The 18,345-nt window shown below is 41.7% G+C and overlaps 1 protein-coding gene across 4 annotated transcripts in view; it reads right to left on the reverse strand.

Annotated features, from left to right (window-relative positions):
- Positions 1-18,345, reverse strand: part of clip2 (CAP-GLY domain containing linker protein 2) — a 140,832-nt gene that overhangs the window by 72,473 nt on the left and 50,014 nt on the right. For all 4 annotated transcript variants that reach the window (XM_048557182.2, XM_059655531.1, XM_048557184.2 and 1 more), the window contains exon 3: positions 9,944-10,491. In XM_048557182.2, coding sequence (XP_048413139.2) covers positions 9,944-10,491 — 548 coding nt within the window. The remainder of the gene's footprint in view (positions 1-9,943; positions 10,492-18,345) is intronic.

The raw sequence follows: 18,345 nt of genomic DNA on the forward strand, positions 1-18,345 counted from the left end.
GGGTCATGTCGTTTTGTGGCTAGTTGATGTTCATGTATCCTGGTGGCTAGCTTTCTGCCAGTTTGTCCAAACTGACATGAACATCAACTAGCCACAAAACGACATGACCCACTATCACTCGTATCCTTACAACAGATAAGGAAGGACACCACTTTGATTGGGACAACACATCCATCCTAGGACAAGCCAAACAGAGACATGCACGAGAATTCCTAGAAGCATGGCATTCCAACCGGAACTCCATCAACAAACACATTGATTTGGAGCCAATCTACCATCCCCTGAGAAAAAGAACAGGAAATGACATCACCAACACAGGAAATGACATCACCAACCCAAGGAAACCTAACCAGATAAATAGAAAGCGGGACATAACACCAGCGCCTCGTCGGAGGCTCACTGATGATGTTACCTAGAATGGTGATGAAACGTCTGAAAACTAACCTTCCAGCTCAGCGAGCAAACTCACATCCAGAGCCTCAACCTGAGCTACAAATCTTCTCAAAACTCACTAAAGTCCTCTGGCTGCAGCCACACACGGCCTTCTTGATCCCCAATGGGCTGTACTCTTTCCACGGTTATCCTGTTCCCACCAATATACTTACAGAATAGCTGAGGATTTTACCTACTTTTACCAGCCAGAGATTTCTCAAATCCCCTCTTTGCTTTCCATCTTTTTTTAATCATAGAAAATCATAGAATCGCTACAGTGTGGAAACAGGCCCTTCAGCCCAACAAGTCCACACTGACCCACACAGCATCCCACCCAGACCCAATCCCTGAAGACTAGGGGCAATTTAGCACAGCCAATCCGCCCTAACCTGCACATCTTTGGACCGTGGGAGGAAACTGAAGCACATGGAGGAAACCCACGCAGATTTGCTTTCTGAAGCTCCACCCTGCACGCCTTTAATGACTGCTGATGTGTCCCCCTCCCTTGTTTTGTAAAGAGCTTTTCTGTATCAACCTGAACAGGATGCTATAAAAATTCCAGCAGCATAGTAGCTTAGTGGTTAGCACAGCTGCCACACGGTGCCAGGGACCCGGGTTCGATCCCAATCTCGGGTGACTGTCTGTGTGGAGTGTGCACCTTCTCCCTGTGTCTGTGTGGGTTTCCTCTAGGTGCTCTGGTTTCCTCACACAGTCCAAAGATGTCAAGGTTGGGTGGATTGGCCATGCTAAATTTCCCATAGTGTCCAGGGATGCGTAAGTTAGGTGGATTAGCCATGGGAATTGCAGAGTGATAGGGTAGAGGTGTGGGGCTGGGTGGGATGCTCTTCGGAGGGCCAGTGTGGACTTGATGGACCAAGCGACCTGCTTCCACACCACTGGGATTCTACAATTCTACGATAACTCCAAGTTGCTGTCGTAGTTTGAACAAGACTTGGAAAGAATAAAATATGTTTGACATCGGAAGTGACCTCTTTCAAAAAGAAACAGCTGATGCATGCCCTCTCAACAGGGTCACTAATTTAATTAAACCCATTAGCAGATGATTTGTGAGGGAACGAGGTCTGTTTAATAAATCATAACTGATAGACCAGACCAGGCAGGAGCTCCGCAGCAGACAAGGGCTGTGAGAATTAGGTTGAAGATTTAGTGCCTGGTTATCTGTGCATACTTGCTCATGAGACGACATGATATTCAGTGAACAGAAGGGCATTTGGTCAATCTCAGCGATCCATCCATCCAGGATAGTCCTCCAGAGCGGTTAAATCATTTCTTCAAATTATCTAAAGGATTTCTTCAGTCCACTTCCCACTCTCAAACAGTGCTCCATGCATTGAGTCATCACCCTTGTCTTCGATTTCCTTTATACTGAATTGTGCGAGAGTTCTTTTGCTTTCCCCCCTCAGTTCAATTCAAAAACAATATTCTGGATTTACTGTTCCTGTTTCCTTAACTGCTGTGTAGGACCTCCATTCCAAGCCATAACACTTGCCTTTCTCCTCACCTTTCCTCTTTACTTGGGTTCCCACATGTGTGATCAACCTGCAGGTCATCACTGCACTTCATCTTGTGTTGGTAGCCAGAAAAGGATATCAGGATGAGCCCAGACTGCTAAACCAGCTATCCAGCCGCCGAGCTGCTAATCTCAGGACTGCCCTTGAAAAGACAGCCCATTCACCATCTTGAGCTCAGATTCCAGCTTCCTGGCTCATACGCCCATGAATCCTAAAAGCAGTCCCAAATGTCGACACTGCCTTGTTCCCCTACAGACTCCAAGCAGTATGGTGAAATCTATGAGCTTCCTTTCGGAAATGGCTCTGAGGCCAGCTATCAGAATATTCAGGTGAATAGTGACCTCCCTAGGGATGCCTCCCCCTGATTTGAATGAGCCTGCAGCAGTGCGACTTTGATCCACATCCCTCTAAACCCTTCCCATCCATGTACCGATCCAAATGGTTTTTTAAATGTTGCTCTTGTACCTGCCTCAACCACTTTCTCTGGTAGCCCATTCCATATACGCACCACTCTCTGTGTGAAGAAGTTGCCTCTCAGGTCCTTCTTAAATCTTTCCCCTCTCACCCTAAACTCATGCCCTCTAGTTTTCAGTTCCCCAATCCTGGGGAAAAGACTATATCCATTCATCCTATCTCTGCTCCTCATGATTTTATACACCTCAATAAAGTCATCACACACGCACACTTACTTTTGCTCTGTCTCGCTCACACAGACATATACACACACATATAAACATATGGGGTGAATCATTTCATCCAAGATGTTTGTTTATTTGCAGATACATGCTATTTTCTTCAAGAAACACGCAAATTATAGTCACAGTCAGTCAGTGTGGCATTTTATAAATTCTTGCTTTTGGAATAAAACCAGCCTGAATCCAGGTTAAAATACTGAGACAGATTCTGGACAAGGACTCACACCTACAATTCAGTGTTGGACCAGACATGTTACCTATTGTTCAAAGTTTGGAAAGTTAGGCAGACACTGATGAAACCTTCTATTATCTCGGCACAGTGATTTGAAACAGATTCTGGAAGCTGCATCTTAATCAATTGAAACTTGCGATGCCTTTCTAAGATAATAAAATGTGAGGCTGGATGAACACAGCAGGCCAAGCAGCATCTCAGGAGCACAAAAGCTGACGTTTCGGGCCTAGACCCTTCATCAGATGAAGGGTCTAGGCCCGAAACGTCAGCTTTTGTGCTCCTGAGATGCTGCTTGGCCTGCTGTGTTCATCCAGCCTCACATTTTATTATCTTGGAATTCTCCAGCATCTGCAGTTCCCATTATCTCTGATGCCTTTCTAACACAGTTCTTCACATCCTGCTTCTGCAATTTCTGGAATGCAGCAATGTATGAACAATTAAAGTTTGACTGCCTGCTGTTCAGTCAGATATTTTAGGGTTTTTTTTCACTTCACTCACACCAGTTGTATGATCCTTTGATTTCTGTGCCCTTCATCTCTCTGCCAATAAACTCCTGTGTCTGTGTGCTCTCCTCTCACTTCACCTGAAGGAGCTGCACCACAAAAGCTTGTGATTTTAAATAAACCTGTTGGATTATAACCTGGTGTCGTGTGATTTTTGACAGTGAGAGTTTGGGCAGACGTTAGTGTGGGGTGGGGCAGGAGCTGGGGGAGCTTGTGGCACATGATACATGGTGCCAGTATCTATCTGTCAGAATGGGTAAATAGGGCAATAAACAGAAACAAAAAGGATACTCATGTCCAGGGTGGTAAAAAGATAACACTTACATGAATCAGAGTGATCAATCCACGTAATGAATGTCCACAATTAGTTAGGGGAAATTAAGGGCGGCACGGTGGCTCAGTGGTTAGTACTGCAGACTCACAGCACCAGGGACCCGGGTTCAATTCCCGCCTCAGGGGTGTAGAGTTTGCACATTCTCCCCGTGTCTGTGTGGGTTTCTTCCGGGTGCTCCAGTTTCCTCCCACAGTCCAAAGATGTGCAGGTTAGGTGGATTGGCCATGCTAAATTGCCCATAGTGTTCAGGGGTGCGTGGGTTATAGGGGGGATGGGTCTGGGTGGGATGCTTCAAAAGGGCGGTGTGGACTTGTTGGGCCGAAGGGCCTGTTTCCACACTGTAGGGAATCTAATCTAATCTAAAAGAATTAGGAATCATTTGAGACAGAACAACTTACCACAAAATGAGGGGAGGGAAAATCGAGGAACTTATTGGAAAGTTGAACCACTGGACCAAATGATCTTCAGTCATTGTTATTTCTGGCCCTCACCTTCAAGAGAAAACCAGAAAGTATCCGCAGTTTCAAAGAATAATGATGAATATGCAAAAATCTTCATAACAAGAGGATTTGCATATAGGATCAAGGATGTCTTGCTGAAAACATACAGGGCATTGGTGAGACCACATCTGGTACATTGTGTGTAGTTTTTGTCTCTTATCTGATGGAGGATGCTCTTGCTGTAGAGGGAGTGCAGCGAAGGTTTACCAAATAAATTCCTGGGATGCCAGGACTGACGCATGAGGAGAGATTGAGTTGATTAGGATTATACTCATAGGAGTTTAGAAGAATGATACGAGGATCTCATCGAAACCTATGAAATTCGCACAGGATTAGCCAGGTTAGATGTGTGAAAGATGTTCCCAGTAGTGGGGTGCTCAGAACCAGGGGTCATAGGTTAAAAGGGCAATTATTTTAGGACGTGAAATGAGGAGAAATGTCTTCCCCCACAGAGTGGCGAGCCTGTGGGATTCACTGCCACAAGTATAGTTGTGGGTCAAGACATCATGTGTTTTCTAGAAGGAGGTAGATATAGCTTTTCTGGCTGAAAGGATCAAGGGATACTGGGGAGGGTGGGATTAGGGTATTGAGCTCGGCGATCAGCCATGACTTACTGAATGGTAAAGCAAGCTCAAGGAGTCAAAAAGCTTACTCCTGCTCCTATGCTTCTATGTGTAACTACACCGAACACGTTGAGTCCTGTGGGAACTCTGTCAGTTTCAATTAGGTCGCGTCTCATTCTTCAAAACTCTGGAAAGTGCAGAGTTTCCTCAATCTTTCTTGTGTAGATTCTCCAACATGGGGAAACAATTTCTCTGTGCTTACTGAGGCAAGAACTTCAGAAACCTGTATGGTTCAACACAACTGTCATTCTAAATGTGTTTTGTAAATTACAGGAGGAACTATGTGCAATTTCTTCTCAGACAGTCATAGAGTCATACAGTATGGAAACAGACCCTTTGTCCCCAGTCCTGAAATCCATCTTAACACAACTCTCTCATCCCAGGGGGCCAATCTAGTAAGCCTTTCGACATTGTCTCCAGAGTGAGGGTCAACTTCCTAAAATATGGAAACTCAAACTGCACCAGCAGCCTGTTCTATTACAGCAACATTTATTTATTGTTGTACTCCAATCCTATTGCAATAATGACCAACAAGTCACCTGTCCTCCTAAATACTTGCTGCATCTGCCTGCTAGCTCTTCAGTTACACCAGCCTTTAAATATTTTTCAAAATGAGGTATGAATTTTACATTTTTTCTCTTTTTACAACTCAAAGTGAATAATCTCATGCCTCTCCATATTATCCATGTGTCACCTTCTGATCCAGTCAGGTAAACTGTCTACCACAAAAACAGAAATTGCTGGTGAAACTCAGCAGGTCTGGGAGCAGCTGTGAGGAGAACGCAGAGTTAATGTTTCGAGTCTGAACTTCAGAAGGACTTGGAACATTAACTCTGGGTCTAGCGGCATCTATGGAGAGAAAGCAGACTCAATGTTCCACGTCCTTCTGAAGTTCAGACTCAGAGCGTTAACTCTGCTTTCTCTCCATAGATGCTGCCAGATTCATCAGGTTTCTCCAGCAATTTCTGTTTTTGTTTCAGATCTCCTGCTCTTCGTTTTATTTTATGCAATCTGTCTACATCTCTTTGTAGCCTCTCTGCGTCCTCCTGAGAGACTAGTCCTTTGTATTGTCAGCAAACCTGGTCAGATTACTTTCTGTCTCAGTAACTGATATAGTTTATCAATAACCAAGGCCCTTGCAGCACTTCACTAGTTACGGCCTACTGACTAGAAAATACCCATTTATCCCTCCTGTCTGTTTTCTGTCCATTAACCTCTACAGATATTTTCTCATCAACCTCTTCTGAGATGTTACACATCTCTGCAGCACGTGCAGCTTAAACCTGGACCTCATGGTCCAAAGGCAGGGTCACTACTGTTATGCCACAATAGCCCTCTTTAACTTCTAGATACTAGCCACAAAACCCCAAGGGCCTTGCGTTGTGTATTCATGCTCTGTGTGGCATCTGCAGTCTCAGGAATCAGGTCTCTTTCCCCGATAAAAGTCTGTGCTACAAGCAAGGGGGAAAGGAGATTTTCAAGAAGCTGTAAAAATGAGGATTAAGTTTTGCTTTGTAATAATGAGCCTGTTTAAAGGCTTGTAGGTTAATTCTGTTCTTCTCAGTCTTCAGCCCATTATTAGGATAACAGGCTAGTTTCCTCTCTACACTAGACCAACCTGGATTTGGAGTCAATCAACACCCAAAGGCCTCTTTCTTGTTTGGGGAAAGGCAACACTATACCAGTTACTCCACAAACTTGCGCCAACATCAATAGACCTCATATTCCACAGAACGGTCAGCATGGTTAGGTCAAGTACATATCTTCCTGTTGTTTCTGTCAGCATAGACATGGTGGGCCAAAGGGTTTTCCTCCTTTGTGTCTCCATGACATTCTGTGCCAACTGGCTGCCCATCCTCTGGAATCAGTGAACCATCCTCAATTGTCACAGGTCAAATATTCCTTCTCACTGTCGAAATAAAGAATGTTTTGTATTTAATCTAAACTCTACCATTGACCAGAAACTGAACTGCACCAGCTATATAAATACTGAGGCTACGCAAACAGATCAGTGGCAAGGAATCCTACAGTGACTAACTTGTCTCCTATCTCCCCAAATCTTGTCCACTAAAGCACAAGTCAGGATTGTGATAGGATATTCCACACTTGCCTGCATGAGTACAATTTGAACTGTACTCAAGGAGCTTGACACTATCCAGTACAATTAAAACATCAAAAGCTAGTTGATACCAATAGTGACAAAGCAGCTCATTTGGCAGGCACTCCATCCTCTACGTTCAATATTCACTCCCTTCATCACCAATGCCTAGCGGTAAAAGTATGAACCATCAACAAGATGCACTGCAGCTTCTCCAAGGCTCCTCTGACAGCAGCTTTCAAACGCATGACCGTTACCACTGAGGAGAAGGGCAGCAGTTACATGGGAACGTCACCTCCTGATGATGATGAGGAACTCTTGAGTCTGGTTTGGATCCAAAGAATCAATGTACTGTCTCCAGGCCTCAGGTAAACCTTGTTATTTAATGTTAAAAAAGCAAGACTTATTCTTTTTGGAACTACTTACTTAAAATACTCCATCTTTAGTGATATATCATGTGATGTTGACCTTAAAGAATCTCAGTCAAGGCAAAGTTTAATTTTTAAAAGTGTGGTTGAATGGATTTTAGTGCACGGATGTTGAGTGAATTTCTTATCCTTAGTGATCATTTTCTGAAATCCTTGCAGTGCTGGAAATGTTTCAGGAGTTAATTGTTATTTTCTTCTTGGAACCTAGAACACAAACAATTCTCTCTCCTCATTTTAAGCATTCTTCTAGTCTTTTAAACTTTGATTTGGTATGAGAATGACTCTCGCGTGATGAATACAGACAAGAACATCTACAAACTTGTTACCTTTTGTTACAACACAGGCAACCAAACCAATCAGTTAGCGAGTTTTGAGAAGATTTGTGGCTCCGGTTGAGGTTCTGGATGTGAGTTTGCTCGCTGAGCTGGAAGGTTAGTTTTCAGACGTTTCGTCACCATTCTAGGTAACCAATCAGTCTTTCCACATCTGTCTCCGCAAAGCAGTAAAATTAAAACCAAAGACAACTCAAAATTGATTTCAATGGTTCCTGACCAGACTTCTGAATACCCCATCCTAGACTTTGCGAATAATCAATTCATTGGATAAACATATAGATAACAATGGAATAGTGCAGCTTAGATGGACTTCAGATTAGTTTCACACGTTGGCGCAACAGAGGGCCGAAGGACCTGTATTGAACTGTAGTGTTCCATATTCTATGTACATTTCCCCTTCCAAACCACTCAACATCCTGACTTGGAAATGTATTTCTCCTTTTGCTTTTGCCAGCCCAAAATCCTGGAACGCCCTCCCTCACAGCACCGAGGACTGCAGCAATCCAAGTTCAAGAAGATAGCTCTACACCATCACCTCCAGGATAAATACAGATGGCCAATAAATGCTTATCCAGCCACTGAGGCCCAAATCCCATGAACAAACATTGTTAAAACCTTTATAACAATGCTGAGAAAATTACAAACGCACAATCCTGTCAACAGGTGCCAGTACTGGGCACCTTAAACTTGCGTCCTGCTGTCAACTGTGATAGGATCACAATTTGCAAATTATATCTAGGATCCTGCCTGAAACAAACAATGTTCACTTTGATCAATGTCACTGAAACATTTGTTTCTTCAGGTGGACGGTACCAGTAAAATTACATGCCCATTAAGCCAAGTATGAACAGAAATGTAATATATTAACTTTATTGTCATGGCTTACGAGTCTACCAATGTCCTGCAGTTTACGCCAATCATTTGATTTGATCTTTTGATTGATTACTTTCTAAATGATAAAATATATGAGAAACAATGGATGTCCAAAGATGTTTTGGCGTTCTTGCACATAGATGACTAGGGAAGGCGGTCTGTCATATTTTGAGGAGTGGATTATAATGGGATTGGAGTCATCTTTCAGCAACACAAAGTCTTGGCTCATGTACACCTGGATTATTGTGTTCATTTCTGGACTTTAGAAAAATATAGTGGGGATACTTCAGCACTTACTTACCAAAATTAAATCTATTCTCCAAGGATCAAGTTAAGGGGAGGGGTTTCATAAGCAAGGGTTGTATTGTTTGGAATTTACAAGCTTATGGAGTGATTTGATGAAAATTTCCAAGATATTACAGGGAACAGAGACACTTTGCTGTTTGAAGAGTCTAGAACTGAATAATATCGTCCAAAAATGAGAGGCTGGCCTGCTGTATTCTAATCCTCGTGAAGCAACAAACAGCCTTCCCTAATAATCTGTGGAGCTGGATGAACACAGCTGGCCAAACAGCATCTCAGGAGCACAAAAGCTGACATTTCGGGCCTAGGATCTCATGAGATGCTGCTTGGCCTACTGTGTTCATCCAGCTCCACACTTTGTTATCTTGGATTCTCCAGCATCTGCAGTTCCCATTATCACTTCCCTAATAATCTGTTGCATGAGCCCCTAAATAACTTTGGACATCCACTGGCTCCTGCTTTTTATCATTTAGTAAGTAATCAACCAAAAGAAAGCTCCTATCAGTTCCCTTCAATGACTGATGTAAACCACATGGCCTCGTTAGGCTCATCAACAAATAAAATTAGGAGTGAAATTAGGAACCATTTCTACACACACACAAAGGTGGAGAGATTTGATACGTTGTTCTGCAAGTAGCAGCTGAGACTAAGTCAACTGGCCATTTTAAACAGAGTTAGATAGATTGATGCGTCTTATCCCAAGATATTAAATGTGAAATGAGACAATGAAAAGCTTCATGAACTAATCTCAATCTCATTCAATAAGGGCTAAATAAGCTTCCTTCAGTTTTGACAATCACAAGCTAAATGACTACACAGCAGTGGGCTTGGAAATAAAATTCAAAGGAAATGAATGCAGATCTTGCTTTGAGAAAGAAAACAGCACAACTTTAGAGCTGGACATTTTCCTGCCTAGTTTCGGTATTGGAGGACTTGCTTTAAATCTCAACAGGGCACAGTTAACCTCAGGGCAGATGGCAAAAGCTGTGATCAACAATTTACACACTGGTGAGTCTATCAACTATCAATGTCCCCTCAGGAATGAAAGAACTTACCAGAACACGATCCCCACATCTCAGGTCCTTGTCCCCTTTCTTTACAGATCCACTGTCAGACAGGTTTGATCCTGACTCATTCCCCGTCTTCATGGAACTGTTCAAAATGCTTTCCCTCAGGGGGATTGCGCAGTTGACGCGTTGGGTTGAGAGTGGTGGGGTGGCAGTACCATGTTGCGAGGCTGCGGCTGGAAATGTAACAGAGTCTCCGGAATGGGCATCACTTCCGGCACCATCACTCGAGGGGCGAAGCGCCAGCTTTGAGGGCCGGGTGAAAATGCCTTGTAAAGCTCCGCATTCGAAGTACCGCACGCCGCCGACCGAACCATCGTTTTTGCCCACGGGCTCATCGAGGACAACTCCTGCCCACTTTCCGGGAGCAAACTGTGTTTCCCCAAGGAACTGTATGATGCCAGGCTTCACACCATTCACCCAGATACGATCCCCGATGGCAAAATCGCCAATGCAATCGTCACCCACCTCGGCACTCTTTGAGGGCAATTTGTCGCTAGGTACAGGGACTGAAGCTTGCTTGTGCAATGGGGAACCTGAAAACCAACACAGTAAAAGAAAGGATCAGTTTGAGGGATATGCTAGTTCCATTTCAGAATTAATACATGTATAGATCAACAACAAATTTGGAAAAGGTTAAGTATAGGGGATATCTTTACCAGTACAGTCATTGAACAGCATGCACTGAGCAAAAAACAGTAAATAGTAGCCTATCAATATGCTAGGTCCTAACAATGGACTTCATTCCCACAGTATTATATAACAAAAGCCCTAATCTCACCAATACTGGGTGACCACTATAGATGTCAATGATATGAAGAAATGAACTACCGAGAAGCATAAAAGAGAAGGACCAAGAGGAAGCAGGAGTACAAAGGAAGAGGAAAGTTGCAGATGACATTCAGGGATGGAAAGTCACTCTGAGGTGAGGAACTAAGTTTTGAAGAGCCGTGCTAAGCCTACTGATAGGGAGGCAGGATAGTGGATCAATCCAGACCAGCCTTACCCTAGCCGGTCAATGGTTAGAAAATTAATTATTGGCAAGATTATACCATGTTGAAAACACTCCAATTAAAATGTCTGGACTTCGGGGACCTTGGGTTTACAAGAGGACAAAACTGCTAAAACTAGGTTGCAGCAAATAGAAAGATAATAATGCAAGACTGTGAGATAGAGAAAAAAAACCAACAACTAGGAAACCTATGACTGAGCAAGAATTAAATCAAATTAAAAAGGAAATAGGAACAGCAAATAATGGATAGAATGAATGAAAATGAAGGGATCTGAAATATCTTTGTTTAGTATTTTGTATCAATGTTTACGGATGCTGACTGGGGTACTGAAGAATGTAGAACAGCCAAATATGGAGGTACCAATCCAAAGAAAGCACTGTCACAAATTATCAAGTATTCTAAAGCCAATAAAGTGCCCTTTAAAGTATAGTTATTGTTGTGATGTCGGAAACATGGCATGAAATTGTGCACACCAAGATTCCACAAACAACAATGAGATAAATACTTCATTGCTTATCGTTCACCGTGGCATCTTTCATGACGTGCCGGGAAGCATTTTGGAAAATATGTTTCATTTCTGCATTAAAAATATTCCATTTATAATTTACAACATACTAGAATACTAGAAGTTTATTTACTTGGAAGCTGACTGGTGCACACCTTTCATGATATACATTGATATTTACCACATTTTCATTACACATTGTTGAAAATAGGTTTATCAATGAAGTAAAATAGCTTTATTCAGGGGTGGAAATTATCCACAGTCATTTCAAATAATAAACAGATTCTGAAACTAAGAAACGGTTCTGTTTATAAAGGTGTTTATTAGTCAGCTTCCTAGTAAATTAACTTCTAGTAATTAACTGCTTTATAAAAAAGGTGTCAATTAATTCCCCCGAGGCTAAAAAAACAGCTTTAGAGAGCTTCCTCAAATATTCACAAACAACAGAAACTCACCATAGTGGTAATTATGACCAACACAGAACACAATATTTTCTGGACTAGCAACGACCTTGGAAACTAAACTCAGCTTAATTTGTGTTTGGAATTTCTTGATGAAATAGCAGTGCAACCACTAATCTCTAGAGTCCCCAACACTTCATCCCTTCATGCATCTTCCATCATTGTGAATTTGGAAAACAGCAAGTCATCAACTCTTTATGGAAACCAGAAAGTTGGCAAATAAAGAGATTGCAGTGAATGTTGCACACAGGAATTTTCATAATATGTTTACATTCCATAAAACTTTATATTAAGCTTGATGCACATTATATCAGCAGAATTGTGCTGGATTTAAAGCGAATGGTTGGGTTAAGTCAGCATCTTTCCACATTGGCAATGTGTGCACAACAATCGGCAATCTGTGCTTTCATGAATTTCTTTCATTGTCCATTTATGGAGAAATTACTTGGATGGAAGCACAAGTAAAGAAGGCAAGTAAGACCCATCTGGGGAAGGGTCTGGGCCCGAAGTGTCAGCCTTCCTGCTCCTCTGACGCTGCTTGGCCTGCTGTGTTCATCCAGCTCTGCACCTTGTTGTCTCAGATTCTCCAGCATCTGCAGTTCCTACTATCTATAAAGAAGGCAAGTGATGCTCAAATGTACAAAGATTAGGCTTCAGTTGGAGACTTGCAAACAGATTATAGGAAGAAGATATGCAAAGCCGGGTTAATGACTCTCACCAGGACTAATGAGGCAGTCAGAGTAGCTTCCTTCTGTTCTAGAAGTCTAATATACTGAAATAGGAAAGACACATCATCTCAATTGACAAAGGATTTCCTACACAAAACACCTTATGTAGATCTGATCAACTCAGTGGCATTAAATGGATTCTGTAACATTTGCTTTATGAAATATTTTCAGTGATATGCACATTGTATCCTGATTAATGGACCATGTTTTCCCAAACTAGCCCAATTACCATTCTATGTTCCAGTTGTTGTGGTAATAATACTCTGAATGTCTAGAGCTTTACAAATGAACTCACAAAGCCAGGTTAAACCTTTGATGCTCCAATATGCAATGCATCTCAAGTCTCTGAAACAGAACTGGTGGTCATGCATCTGCCGAAATTCTCTTGGTGGAGAGCCGACGGGCACTTCCTGATCTCGCAATAGTGAAGGCTAAAGACTGACTCTGCTGGTGTTTTGACTTGTCTGCACAGAAGGTCCAGGGAGAGAACACTGTCCTCATCGATTACAGATGAAACAGGAATGGAGGTGTTATGCTCTTCTACAGAGGTAAGAGATATGACATCACTGTTGCATTGTTCCTGGTCAGAGTTTGACCTCACGTCTCCAGAGCTGATGGTTAATGATGGAGATAAATGTCTTCGAGTGTGAATAACTATATCTCACTAGATCTCAACTTAACTTTTCAGGAGTGAAATTTTGGACTAGATTTTCTTGTAGCTTGTGTCGACAGAAGTTCACCTCATCTGAAGTGACTGGGATAAATGTGAAGTGCAAATGCTTATCCAATCAGCCTTAAAATGTTTGGATGGCAACTCCTCAATTGTACCTTCAGGAGCTGAGTGGGAATATCCTGCTCATTTTAAACTGGAAGGTCAAATTTTCTTTGTTTCACTTAATACAAAAACACAAGTGACAGGAGAACTAGAATCTGGAGGACGTGATTTCAACATCCACAACATATTTTGGTTGTGTAATAGGAATGTAAAACTTTGGAGAATGATCAGGCCATTCAGCCGGTCAAGGTTGCTGTACTATTCAATAAGATCACGGCTAAGCTGGTGATGTTCTCCACCCCATTTTCCTGTCTGCCCTCCATGGTCCTTAACTTCCTTGGCTATCAAGAACCCATCAAATTCAGCCTTAAATAAATTCAGTGATGCAGCCTCCACTATTTTCTGGGGAACTGAATTCCATTGATGAACAAAATCATTTTCATTTTAAAGGGAAATCTGTTACTCTTAACTGTGCTCTCTAGTTCAAGTCTCCCCAATGCTACAGTAATCAACTTCCCAGTATCCCACCAATCAGTACCTCCAGCATTTCAAATTCTGGTCCCAGTTGATGTTGTTACTCGATAAATCAGATCCCAGGCTGAAACCTGGCTTGATAGATTTTTAAAACATATATAAACAAGGTGATCTTTCACTGGAGCACAAGCACGCAATGCTGCAGATTTGCTTTTGACATTAAAACAGAAGTTTGTTAAGCAAATGAAAATGAAGATAAAATAGAATAAAGCAAACTATTACATAATTTGAAAGATTTCAAAAGAGACAGTAAGGATACACCTATCTCAACAGCATCCCTTTACAATACTCAAACAGCAGAGTGAATTCCCTAGTCTATTATACCTATAAGCTTAAAATAACTGTTTCAGTTCCCTGTCTTGACAGTTAGACAGACAGTCTGTTCCACGATTATTCACCATACTGAGTTTCGACTTTGTCAGCTTCAAAAACCCCCTTCAGGTTTCTAACCAAACACATCCGATCTGGAATTTCAAATTAAATCGTCATAACTGCGGTAACCCATTTCTAACTCTTTTGGAATAAGTCATTGTTCTGGGAGAACTGTTTCATACATCTAACATTAACCAGAACATCTAAGAATTGAAATCAGAAGCTTTCTAAGTTATAGGCTTTTCCTTCAGCAAAAAACAAAGAACCAATTCCCGATCTTACTAACTAAAAGCTAGCGAATGTTTTTTGATGGTATTCTGCCAATTCTTAAAGGCTGCCCAATGCAAACTGCAAACCAACTGTCATTACATCTCCAGAAGAGTTCTCTCATATACGGCGTAAAAAAACTGCAACAAAAATACTGACAATTCAATCATTGAAGGTCCTTATACACATAGACCAAAAGCCACATCCAACAAGTTCAAGATCTAAAAACAGAACTAAATTACAGTAAAACATATGTAAATCACACACTTTACATCACTCCATGTTCTAATAAGATCAATTCTGATAATTCCAAACTCCAATAGCTACAGGTCTAGTCCAATCCTTGCTTATGGGATAACACCATCATCCAGGGAATGAGTCAAATGTACCTTCTCTGAACTGTTTCTCACACAATTCCAACCTTTTTCATATACAGAGACTAAACCTGTACACAATATTCAAGATGTGGTCTCATCAAGGATTTTTACAGTCATAATATAACTTCTCTATTTTTATATATCATCCCCCTTGCACTAAAAGCCATTTGCATTTAACTTGCTGTAACTGTAAAGTAATGTTTAGTGATTTGTGTACCAAGAAGGCTAGATTCCTCTGCACCTTAGAGTTGTGCAATCTCTCTCCAATGTACTGCATTTCATTTTTCCTGCCAAAATGGACAATTCACATTTTTCTACATTATACTTCCTGCCAAGTTTTTTGCTGACTTCCTTAGCTTATTTATACCCTTTTGGAGATGATCTACCTCCTCTTGACAATTTACTTTCCTACCTGTCTTGGTGTTATCAGCAAATATAGCTAACATCCAATCAGGCCCTGCATTCACGTAATCAACAGAGATTGCAAATAATGGAGTATCCAACATTAGTCTTTTTGACACACCACTAGTTACAGCTTGTCAATCTGACCCATTTATCCCTATCCTCTGCTTCCTGTTTGCCAATTCTTTGTCCATACTAATATGTTAGTGCCTAAAGCAGGTGCTATAGCAATCTTAGATCACCTTATCTTTTGGAAATCCAAACACGGCACATTTCCCTTTTATCACTTAGCCTGTTATTTTCTCAGAACAAAATTAGTTTAACATAATTTCTCTGTCACAAAGTCATGTTGACTCTGCCTGATTACATTATGATTCGCTAAGCATCCTGTTACAACCCGTTTAATAACGGAATCTAGCAATTTCACAACAACACTCATTAGGCTGAACTGGCCTGTAGTTTTCTGCTTTCCATCTTCCTCCTTTCTTGAATGAAGGTGTTGCTTTGGCAATTTCCCAATCCACTGGGACTATTCAAGAAACAAAGGAGTTCTGGATAGTTCTCTGTTCCATGGCCCCCAGGATGCAGGATGTGCACTCTGCAGAATATGCCTGGGTCTAATAGACATTTCCAGCACCTTATCCCCTGGTAAAGGTGGTATTTTTAAGTTCCTTACTATTGTTCGTTGAGGACCTTGGAAAATTTTCCAAGTCTTCTGCAGTTCATTATTTATTCACCAAAGATGCGTTCCTCTCAAAGTATCTTTCTTTCTCACTGGAGTAAATCTTTGCCAACAGATATTATTAAGTGTCTCCTTAAAGGTGTGCCATTGTAACACTACTGTTCTACTTTGGTTTCCAGTTTACTTTCACTAATTCTACCTTCATGCTGTCATAATGATTTTATTCAGGTTTAAAACACTAGTCTGACAGCCGCATATCCCCCCTACAAACTGAATGTAAAATTCTACAATGTTATGATCACTATCACCAATGTCTCCTTTGCCAGGAGGTTATTGCTTAATCCCATTTTATTACACATTACCAAGTCTAAAATAGTCTTCTCCCCAGTTAGCTCTAGCACATTGCGAGTCATTGACATAAATAGACCCTTCAGTCCAACTCGTCCATGCCATCCAGATCGCCTAAACTAAACTAGTCCTATTTGCCTGAGTTTGGCCCATATCAGGCCGAACCTTTCCTATTTGAAAAAACACTATCTTGAACAAACTCTGTGAACTTATTTTCTAGGTTGACTTTGCAAATCTGATTCAACCATCCACATATAGATTGAAGTCATTCATGACTGTTGTGGTGCATTTCTTACCTGTCCCATCTATCCCTTCCTGTAGGTTTTGTCCTTTAGCGTAACTACTGTGAGAATGCTGCTAAACAACTTGCACTAGTGGCCTTTTAACCTATACTGTTAAGTACCTCCACCCAAGATGATTCTCCATTGCATCCTTTTGACAATACACAATGAATCTGTTCACACCATGATCTGCCTGAGGATTTCAACCTTGTCTCCAAAGTCATTATACACCAAGATCCAAAGAGAATTGGAGGAAGGGATTTCCTGCGAGTAGTCTGGAGGATACATTCCACTGACAAGGCTGTCAGAGAACAGCAGCACATGAAGGGCAAAACTGCCAAAGAGTCAGAATAAGAGTATCCTGGAGGGGGGTAAGAGATTGCGGTGCTTGGGAAAGAGATGTGGAGAGAGAGAATTGGGTCACAGGAAGTCAATACTGATACAAACCTGGGGAGAAAGTTTTCTTTATTTTTTTACGTGATGTGTATGTCCTGGCAAGGCTGGCCTATGTTGTCAACTCCTAGTGTCCCTTCAATGCAGTGACTTGCTAAGGCCATTTCAGAGGGCAGTTAATCACATTGCTGTGGGTCTGGAGTCACACGTAGGCTAGGGAAGAGTGAAATATTTCCTTTCTTAAGGTACATTAGAGAACCAGATGGTACTTTACAATACTCAATGATAGCTTCAGGGTCACCACTGGTGAGATTAGACTTGGATTCCAAATGGGCAAGTGAGACTTAGTTTAGATGGCTGAGTTGAAATGGACTGAGACATATATATGGGCTTCAAGAAAACAATTCAGTGTAGCTACAAATAAACAAATAATCTCAGAAATGGGCAAGATTTAAAAGCAAGTTCATGGCCAAATAAAATGCCAAAAATCTAAATTGGTTCCAACCTGAGGGAACGATTAGGATATCCTAGTGGGAACACAAGCAATGGTTATTCACAATGAGATGCTGCATCTCATGTATGACTTAATGCTGGCTCAGCATTCAAGGCAATCAAGAGAGCAGGAGACACGACAGAGTGTGGTGGGGGTGAATGTCTTCAACAGCTGATGGGAAAAGCAAGTGTTTGCTTCTTCAAGAAGAGAAGCAGCCAGGAACAGAGCCCCAGGTCGTTCCTGAGATGGATTGCAAAGAGACTGTGAGAAACTCATGGCTGCGAAGGAGGAAGTAGGAATGGAACAATTCAGCAGAGCCCCCACATTTGGGGGGGGGGGGGTGGTGTTGGAGGAGGGTAGCATGGCATGGCATGCAAGAAAAATAATCATACAGGGATAGTCACAATACAGAGAAATCCATTCAATTTAATTTGGGCAACACTGCCAGTCACATGAGTGGCATTCAAACAATGAATAATGGAAGAAATGGGTGTTCAACTGGAATTGAAGCAGATTAGATGGAAGCGATAGAAACAACGGAGTGATACTTGTAAAGGGAAGATGGACATTGGCCTGCTGAGAGGGTGATGGTGCTGGATATCTTGCACTTTAGCAAAGGGGGACTATGTGCCATATGCTACACCAACATCACCACTCTGTGAATTACTTACCACAATAAAATGCATTTCCTCTTTCCCCATTCTATTTGCATGTGAGGGAAAATCCTTTCCTCATCTACACACGTACACATTGAAGTCT

Source organism: Stegostoma tigrinum, chromosome 27 (genome assembly GCF_030684315.1).
Source record: "Stegostoma tigrinum isolate sSteTig4 chromosome 27, sSteTig4.hap1, whole genome shotgun sequence".
Lineage (NCBI taxonomy): Eukaryota > Metazoa > Chordata > Chondrichthyes > Orectolobiformes > Stegostomatidae > Stegostoma > Stegostoma tigrinum.